This window comes from Onychostoma macrolepis, chromosome 18 (assembly GCF_012432095.1).
Source record: "Onychostoma macrolepis isolate SWU-2019 chromosome 18, ASM1243209v1, whole genome shotgun sequence".
NCBI lineage: Eukaryota > Metazoa > Chordata > Actinopteri > Cypriniformes > Cyprinidae > Onychostoma > Onychostoma macrolepis.
This window is the reverse complement of record NC_081172.1, coordinates 1,451,368-1,461,356: the sequence shown is the minus strand read 5'-3', so window position 1 is coordinate 1,461,356 and position 9,989 is coordinate 1,451,368. Positions and strand designations below refer to the sequence as shown.

Below are 9,989 nucleotides of genomic sequence, written 5' to 3'. Positions count from 1 at the left end.
ATACGGCACGGTGCCTGAGCACGAGGAGATCACGTGACAGGAGGATGCTGCGCAGCTGTTAAACGAGAAGTGAATGGCAAAGTGCTTTTTGATAATCTAAAATGCGCGTTTAAATAACGCAGTAGACGTATTGCCCATATAAATATCTTAGTCTGTGTGTATATATAGTTTACACACGGCGAAATTGATGTACTTCCGCGTTAATCCAGACGCACGCTGCATCAGCGTTCATCTTTTAGCTCTTCAATGAGCAAACACAAAAGAGATGTCGCATATACAGATTATATCAGTGATATAAGGACACTACACAAAGTATCATCACGAAATATATCACAAATGCCACTTACTCAACGAGTACCATAGGAGTATAATGCGTTTTTGTGCATATGCCGTGTTTTTGAACATGTGCCATGGTAAAACCTTGTTGTTTGGACAAGTTCTGTGGCGATACTATGTTGTTGGACACGTGCAACTGTAATTCAGTGCTTTTTGGACGTGCACCATTGTGTTTTGTACTTGCACCATGGTAGCACTTTGCTTTTGACTGATGCATTATGGAAAAAAACGTTTTCTTTGCTAAAAACCATGACTCATAAATAAGGTAGTCATTCGAAGCTGGCTGGTAATATGAAATATCATTATACCATGTTACTGGCACTGGCTAGTGACACGCAATTGTGTAATTTACAACAGGAATGTAAATATGAAGTGATGAATTACATGAATAATTGTATATTCGTGCCACTTGGAGACATTCATAGAGCAACTGTTGCATTCGTTAATTAATAGCACCCTCTAGTGTGCATATGCTGTCACCAATGGCAGTGAAAATATTTTTCTGTCTCTATTTTAGCTCAGATATGCACTGTCTGGGAAGGTAAAAGCAATGCAAGGCAATGGCAGTTAAATGACAGATCAGCACCAAGGTATAATGACACAACTAAAGATTCAAATGCACCCTTTTCATGGCACAGATTTCAAATCTGCACTATTTATTTCTGTACTTTTAACCAGAAATGATATGGAGTGCAATGAGTGAAGGTATAAGACCATTACACATAGAAATATCTGAATGTTTGAAACCATATGCATTGGCTATTCATCTTGTGATTGATTCCCAGAACTGGAAGTAACCTCTGCATTTAATTGCAAGCTAATTAAACTCTGCAAACTAATTAAACATCCACTTGTAATTGGGGGTTCATGGTGCATCTGCTATATGCTTCACTGCCATTGTACGTGCATAACACATATTTTGCAGTTTACACACTAAATTATTTTTGTGGTGATTGACAGCAGGCACAGATGCCTAGATTTGTATTGAGCTTAAAATATAAGGCATTTCAATATGAAATGTGTTGAAATTGTTAAATAATTTTTTTTTCTGAGATGAAAATTGCGTGCTTATATATTAAGCATGCAAAATAAGGAGGTCACGAGGTGACAACAATGTAGCATGCATGCTGTTTAAACTGTCCAGTCACAGTATTTCTCCACCTGGTGGTCACAGGCGGAGGTGTTTCATCTCAAAGACGTTTCATCTGTGTGTGATTTTTGTCAATTTTCAGGCCTCTGCAGATAAAATGCACCACTTTTGAAAACAACTCCCGTGCAACACTGCAAAACTGCACTTTAACTTCCGCAACACTGATGCTCAGACTAAAATAAAAGGTTTATAGGAAACGTTGGCCACATTTAAGGATTAGCAGGATGATTGATATGGATTGAACCTGACAGTATTAAATGCATCATTTTAATATATGCAGCATTTCATGTTCTGGACTAGTATTGGTTATTACTTGAAAATGAGTCTGTTTTGAGACCAGTTTGATGCTGTCATAATACATTGACCATGTCTGTGTCCAGGTGAAGGTGTGTGAACTCACCTGCTCTCCACGATGGCCCCTCCGCTGCTGCTGCTCCCGCTGCCCATGTTGACCGCTGCTGACCGCTGCTGACCCGCTGCTCACCTGACGGCCACTCGCTCACTCACTGACCGCTGCTCACCTGCTGCGTGTCCTTGTGCCTCTCGCCCCAAACCCATCGGCCAATCCGCACAAACCTCGACCTGTAAGCCGCCAGTGCTCTCTGCATCGACGGGCAGTGGTCAAATCCCATCGTAAATCCCACTGATGCACTCTGGATTGGCTGTCAGTTGCAACAGTGTTCTGGAGAGTTTCTCAAACTGTGCTCAGGTTTGCAATGACAACAAAGTCTGCAATCAAAAATCAGATCTTAATATGATCCACATGAACTTCTATGGTCTATATTCTATACTGACTCATTAGAGCCTGTTTTTATTTTTCAAAGGAATTTTTAGAGCAACAAAATTGATACTATAATTGATAAAGTTGTCTCCTTTATGAGGAATAAAAGCACACACATCCACAAGATTTACCTACAGATGCACCTGCTGAATGTTTATTATGGTGTACATTATGAAATTACTTGATGCTTTCGTTTAGCAATGTTATTTTAGGATCATTGAGGTACTATTATAGTTTTTATTAATACTTTGAATTATTTTCTGTTTGAAATATTTTCTATTTTCTTTTTAATTTTAGCAATTTTCTTGTTTTGTTTTTTTGTCATTTTAATTTTTTTTAGAAAATTAGTACATTATTTATTATTTAATTTGTAACACTTTATGAATTTATATTTCAATGAATTATGAGAATTAATAATAATGAGAGCTGTTGCCTTGGCAACTGGCTGAAATAAAGTTTTAGCTTTTTATATTTTATTTTATTTCAGTGATTTCATCAGTGTTATTTTATTTTAATAATTTTGAATGCTTTGTCATATTTATTAGGTTTTAAAAAAAATTCTATATAGCTTTAAATTATTTTTATTTAGTTTTGGTCATTTTAGTACCTATTAGTGCTTATTTATCTTAGTTAGTTGCTAAAGCAACATTTCTCATTTTTGTTCTCATATTAAGTTTCTTAAGTTTAGGTTTTTCATCTATAATATTTTATTTTTTATTTTATTTTATTTTTATTTTTATTTTTTTTGCAATACCGAAAAATATTTTTAATAGTTTTAGTATTTATTAACAATAACAGCACTGGTCAGCAGATACTCAAAATCAATTTGTCATACTAAATTAGGTTTAAAACACACTGGTGAAGATGTGCAGTCTGCTTTACTCGTTGCTTCTAAAATAGGCATTTGCTATTTTAAGTGTTTCTGAATAATTAATGCAAGTGTCTTCTTTACAGGATGGCAGAATATGAAATATGAGTGCTCTGTCTCTCTCAGAGACGTGAGTCACGCAGCCGAGGACGAGCCGGATAATGGCTTATCTCTCTCTCTCGCTCTCTCTCGCTCTCTCTCTGGAGGTCATTGTGTACAGCGAGGCTCTTAACGAGGTAAGCAGGGTAAACTCTGATTAGTATGGTAACGGCTGAGGCCGTCACACCGCAGACCAGAGCTGACGTAAAGGCTACAATCACATACATTCATACAAACATCTTTGTGTTCTGCTCAATACACAATCATAAAAACACAGAGATAAAAATAGGCTCGGCTGATAATAATAGCACACTGCCATTGGCCAATGCACCATCACGACGCAGATGTTGCTTTATTCTCTTCATCTCGCTCTTTCTTTCTCCCTCAGTTTCAGTTTTCAAATTCAAAGTCATCATTTGGAATGATTTACTTACAAAAAAGGTGCCAGCAATGTAATAAAATCAAATGAAATATTAAAAAGACATTAAGTATATACTGTTGCTCTTGAATATGGTGGGTTTGATCTTTTTTCTGACAATCCAGGCAAATGCATTGCATCTCTCTCTCTCCCGTCAGCTGTAGGTCACATGACTCACTCTGCTGGCTCTCACTGAGCATGCTCAGTTCACTGTGTTGTCAGGCAAAAAAGAAGACAGCACTGGAACAGACGAGATCTGCAATAGATAAAAACACACAGAGAGAGCCGGAGAGGGAGCGTTAGTATGGATGAGCGCTGCTAGTGCACAGTGATTCTGCCGTATTGGATGGTTTGGTGCTGTGTTTCTGTATGCATTGTGCTGTTCATCCGCTGTGCGTCGTGTCGGAGGAGAAGCAGCCGTCTGGCGGTCGCTCCATCCTCGCTGAAGGTGAGCTGGATGTGGGGGAGGGGGTGTCGTGGATGCTGGTCGTCTGTGTTTTTGGGATGCATCGGTATGTGGCGGCTCCAGCGGAGCATTATGGGTGTTTGAGGATACACGGGGGATTCGAGCAGATGGATGCTGTCGAATGTGATGATTAGACTAATATGTCGGCCATAAATCATTCAGTGCATACGACTGCATGATTAACAGAAGTGTATTTCCATCTAAAATCTGCCGAGAGCCACGTATTTGTTAGTGAACATGTTATATAAAATTTGTGTGCATCTTATTTGTTCTCTAGATATCAGTATGTTAGTTTTTGCATCAAACATCTGACTGATTTCATGCAGGTTTGACATGAATGCATCCATTAGAGTGATGATAATCACAAAGACGTGTATTATACAATAATATAAAGACATGCATAGACGGTGGTGGAAACAGAAACAAAATGTTGTCTTTTGAAGAAAAGGATGAAAAGAGGAAAGCTTTTGGATCTGATCTAAATATCTTCGTCTTATAGTTTACAAAATTATATTTCTGCTTTCAAATTAAGTTTGAAATTAGTTATTATTCATGGCCAAAGAAACAGGAATAGTATGTGGATTTGCGTCTTGATTTTTCATGACAATTAAACAGATTTTTCCTCCAAAAATGTTGAAATTCTGTATCCAGATGTTTTTATTTTTTATTTGTAATTTGCATGCAAGTTTATTTATATAGTATACATTTCATACAAAATGGTAATTCAATGTGCTTTACATAAAAATATTTTTTTTTAAATCATAAAATAATTACAACAGAAGTAGAAATAAATAAAAGTAACTATAAAAGCGAAGAATAAACAAAATTATTATTTTTAATTATAGAATCTCATTATTGTAATACAGTATTTTAATGTATTAAAGTACATAAAATATATTAAAATACATAAAAATAATTTCAATATGAATGTAAAAATAACATCGCAATGCTAACAAAAGTAAATCCTTCAAATTGGTGTAGAAATAGTTTTCACTCAGAAATTGCTTGTAAATTTCACAATTGATTACAAAGAAACTGCAACTAACACATGGAATTAAATATGAAAATTTGAAGTTGAAAGACTAAAATAATATTTTCTTGTAAAACAGACTCCAATAATCTGTTTTAGAATTTTTTTTTTAAATTGATCATAATTTTTCATCCTTAAATTCTTATTATTGTAATGTATTAAAGTAAAAATACATTGAAAATCAGTTGAAAAAATAATTTCACAATGCAAAACAAATCACAATGCTCCTAAAAGCGATATTTTAATGCAGAATATATATTGTTTTATTTTTATCTTTTGAATTTAGGGAGAAATAAAAGCCGTGCATGTTCTTGGCAGGTTTTGTGACGTCCATGTGGTGTGTTTTGTCAGTATTTATCAGATATGACTTGTACAGGACTACTTGGGAAATTGCTTCTATAAATTTGTGCCCACACACACACACACACACACACACACGCACGCATGAAACAGTGACACAGACAGAAGGTGTTGTTGCTAGGATACACAGTGGCGAGATGGAGGAGAAAGAACAGAACATTATTTTAAACGGCTGCGTTGAGGTGAAACCAGAGACAGAAAGACGCCTCAGTTTCTGTCGGTCTACGAGACTGGATGCCTGCCATCTGCACGCTCACAAATATGACATTGGAATTTTTCATGTCAGAAAATGTCAGCGATGTTTGACCGTGCAAAGGTCACAATGTGAGATTGACGCTGTCTGCTTGCAGAAGAGTTCTGGGAGGCTTGTTGTGCATTGCTGTGCAGTTGCTAGGGTGTTCTGAATGGTTGCTAGGGTTATTTCTAAGAAAGTTTGCTATTGTCTTAAGTAAAAAGAGTCTTTCTTTAAGTCGTAAAAATCCAGTTTTGCTTTTGAGTTTTATTTGTAATTTTCATTATTTTTAGTGGTAATTCTCTTTAGGTTCTCACTACAGTATTTTTTAATGTATTAAAGTTAAAACACATTAAAAATAATTAATAAGAATAAAAAATAATGTGAATAAAAACAAAACAAAACAAAAATGGCCCTAATTGTTTTTAATGCAGAATATATATATATATATATATATATATATATATATATATATATATATATATATATATATATATATATATATATATATATATATATATATATATATATTCATATACAGTGAAGAAACAATTTTCACTTGTTGTAAATTTCACAATTAATTACAGAGAAATGGCAAGTAACATATTGTATTAAACACGAGATTACAACTTTAAAACATAAGTTTTTACAGTAATTTTTCAATAACTTTTCTTGCTTCAATGTCCATATGTGTGATTTTTTTTTTTTTTTTTTCACCTGTTTTATCATCCAGCAGATGAAAATATTAAGTTTATTTGTGGCAGTGATGCTTGCAAACAGCAATAAGCACAGCTTTTTTCCATTATTACAAATCTTATGTAATCTTTATGATTGCAGATATTACAGTGATTTATTTTATTGTCTCTCTCGAGATACATAAATCTGCAGGTGCACAATAATTTGTCATTTCTCTCTGGTAACTGGTTATTGAGTTAAATGGAGAGCTCTCTGTGGTTTTGATAAATGATTTGTCTAATAATCTGTTTATTTTACCCCAGAAAGCAAAGCGCTCATCTTACTGAAGACGTCTCCCATCATCCCAGAGTGCCTGTTGTTTTGTGGTTTGAGCTGAAATGGATCAGAAAAGCTTCATCCTGTCAGAAACACGTCTGTGAACACCGGAGCCAATGGTGAGCGTTCACACTTCATTACACACACAAACACCATCAGACACGGCCTGCGTTCAGCTGCGGGTCTCTGGACACTGGCTGAGGAATGACAGATGGGAGATGACACAAATGTAACTCTTTATTTAACCTTTGGCTAAGCTCCGCCCCCCTCGGTTACTGTTGCTCGCTCAAAACATCACATAGGAGTCAATTGGCCATTCGATTTGCAGTAGAATCAGTGCATAAATTGGAAAAGTTTATTCGATGTTATTGTATTTGTACACGAGCTATAAATGAATTGTGAGATTGTGACAAAAAAATTTGTACCCTCTTTGTGAAAACCCAGCTAAAGTCCTTTTTTTGTGATTTTACTGTTTTTATACAAAAAAAATCATCCTTCATAAGGTAAAGAACATTCTGTGAAAGTTTAACCTTCATATCTATAATATTGACTGAGTAAGGCCATGTCAAAGATTGAAATTATAGTGAAATTAATGGTTAACATCCAACTTTGATGCTTGTTATCTCATAATTAGATTTTGAGACTTTAGCCTGGATTTGTCAGAGAGGGTCTCATTTATCTGCTGTTTTTCTTTCAAGAACCCCAACCTTAAGTTCTTTAATGAAATTATTTAAAACTCATATTTTTAAATTTGTTTATAGGCTTAATCCATTTAGTTTATTTCTGTGCATTTTGGATGTATAATTATTTTGATTTTCTTCTATTGATGTACTTGAATTCATTTTATTTTTATTATTTTTGAGATTTGTACTTTTATACTGTATTGTTGCCTGTGAATGTGAGAAAGCCACTTTATGATTAAAATTATTATTATTGATAATCAGTCAGAATTGAGCCAAACTCTTCTCACAGTCACTGAAAAGAGAAAAGCCTAGTTTGACTGTGTTTAATTACATTAATTTGACACATTTATTCCTAATGTTTCTGCAATGCATTTTCTATGGTACTCTACTCTAAACACTAAAACGCCAACCAAAATTTTAGATTTAACTTGAACATGAAGAAATGTTGCATTTTCTGAAAAGGGAATCAATATTTATTTGCATATTCTGTTTTAGAGTTGTCTTTTTGAATTTGTGAGATTCTGGTCTCAGACTGTCATTTTGTATTTAGCAGTTGTTTAATGAATCCAAAACAGTTAATTATCAATGTCTTTAAGATTAAATCTGCCGTCTTGTGGGTTACCAAAATAATGAATTATTGAAGTGATTATCAGCACTGTGTGTTCAGTGAAAAATCCAGAATAAATGTGCATGCAAATGTGCAAAAGCTATTTAAACTGGTCTTCATTAATTGAAATAAAGCTGAAATAAAGTCAAATCTAAATATTAGATGAAAAACTTACAAAATGAAAATTAGAAATGTTGCCTTGGCATCTAATTGAAATAAATGAGTTTAGGTTGGAATACTAAAATTGAAACTGAAATAAAAAAGTTAAATATAAATATATAAAATAAAATAAAAATACTAAAAATAACAAAAAAGCACATAATTAAAAAACTATTAAAATGTCAACTAAAATTCAAAGGAAAACTAAAAATAAAGTAAAATAAATAAATAAATACTATAAATACTACTAAAATAGCACTGCATCTGTTTTGATCAGGATATTAAAGGCCAGTGCTGGACGGATGAAGAGTCTGATGGAGAGAATGAACCGGAGCAGTTTCTGTACGGGATTCAGGTAAAACACTTTCCAGTGAGTTTCTTACATTAGTTTAGTACATTTGGTTTCGTTTTAAAGATATATGACAGGTTTAATTTACCTTTAGACATTTTGTAAGTAATTTTAGTGTTAGTGATGTTGCCAGCAAAATGCTGTTAAGATTGTTGTAGCAAATTAAACTTTTTCATCAAATAGTGCCTTTAATGCCTTTATTTTCATTTGTATGCTGTCTCTTCATGTAGGAAATATTTCCTTTTGGGTTTAAATCTCAAATGAATGTTAGTGCAGAAACAAACCACTGACTGTGTGCACCTCTAGCCATAAAAGTGAAGTAAATTAGCCATTTGTGACTCTGGACCACAAAACCAATCATAAGGGTCATTTTTCATCTTCTGAAAGCGGAATAAATAATCTTTCCATTGATGTATGGTTTGTTAGGATCAGACAATATTTGAAAATCTGGAATCTGAGGGTGCAAAAAAATCTTAATATTGAGAAAATCACCTTTAAAGTTGTCCAAATAAAGTTCTTAGCAATGCATATTACTAATCAAAAATTAAGTTTTGATATATTTACGGTAAGAAATTTACAAAATATCTTCATGGAACATGATCTTTACTTAATATCCTAATAATTTTTGGCATAAAACAAAAATGGATCATTTTGACCCATACAACGTATTGTTGGCTATATACACTGTAAAAAAAAAAAAAGTTGAGCCAACTTAAAATTTTAAGGCAACCAGCTTCAGCAGATTTTTGAGTTTTAAGTTTAAACAACAAAAAGTTGAGACAATTCAAAAATAAGTTGAGAAAACTCAAAAATCTCCTGAAGCTGGTTGCCTTTAAATTATTATTATTTTTTTTGCAGTGTACCTGTGTTACTTACGACTGCTTTTGTGCTCCAGGGTCACATTTAATAATGTGTGATATCATGTTCCACCTGTAGGGGAGCTGTGCAGCCGACCTGTACCGTCACCCACAGCTGGACGCTGACATCGAGGCTGTAAAAGACATTTACACGGACAGCGCTGTGTCCGTCAGGTGAGAACGACCCTCGCTCCGCATCTGATTCGGATCTGTGCATTCACACCCAATTCACATTCATTCTGAGTGTGCTGCTCTTCCTGCAGAGAGTACGGCACCATCGATGATGTGGACATCGACCTGCAAATCAACATCAGCTTCTTGGATGTGAGACCACACACTTCCTATACAAGCTACTCAACTTCATAAACAGATGTTGAAATGGGAATAAAGTGATTTGTGTGTTTGCAGGAGGAGGTGGCGACCGCATGGAAGGTGATCCGAACGGAGCCCATCGTCTTACGCCTCCGTTTCTCTCTTTCGCAGTACCTGGATGGACCAGGTGAGAAACGTGTGCATTTCTGTGCATGTGTGTTTGCAGGCCTTTTATTTACTTTACAGTGCTTTTATTTCATGTATTCCTACA

The 9,989-nt window shown here is 34.6% G+C and overlaps 1 protein-coding gene across 11 annotated transcripts in view; it reads left to right on the top strand.

Annotated features, from left to right (window-relative positions):
• LOC131524711 (protein mono-ADP-ribosyltransferase PARP6) overlaps positions 1 to 9,989 on the top strand; it is a 34,210-nt gene that overhangs the window by 2,576 nt on the left and 21,645 nt on the right. For 8 of the 11 annotated variants that reach the window (XR_009267053.1, XM_058751989.1, XM_058751986.1 and 5 more), the window contains 8 exons: positions 1,867 to 2,195; positions 3,222 to 3,371; positions 3,811 to 4,100; positions 6,739 to 6,870; positions 8,478 to 8,555; positions 9,486 to 9,580; positions 9,670 to 9,730; positions 9,815 to 9,905. Coding sequence is in view for 10 of the 11 variants with exons in the window: in XM_058751989.1 (XP_058607972.1) it covers positions 6,868 to 6,870; positions 8,478 to 8,555; positions 9,486 to 9,580; positions 9,670 to 9,730; positions 9,815 to 9,905 (328 nt within the window). In the remaining variant the exon portion in view is untranslated. Of the gene's footprint in view, positions 1 to 3; positions 70 to 461; positions 602 to 1,866; positions 2,196 to 3,221; positions 3,372 to 3,810; positions 4,101 to 6,738; positions 6,871 to 8,477; positions 8,556 to 9,485; positions 9,581 to 9,669; positions 9,731 to 9,814; positions 9,906 to 9,989 lie in introns of those variants that run through there. The other 3 variants (XM_058751987.1, XM_058751988.1, XM_058751985.1) reach the window with 3 other exon arrangements.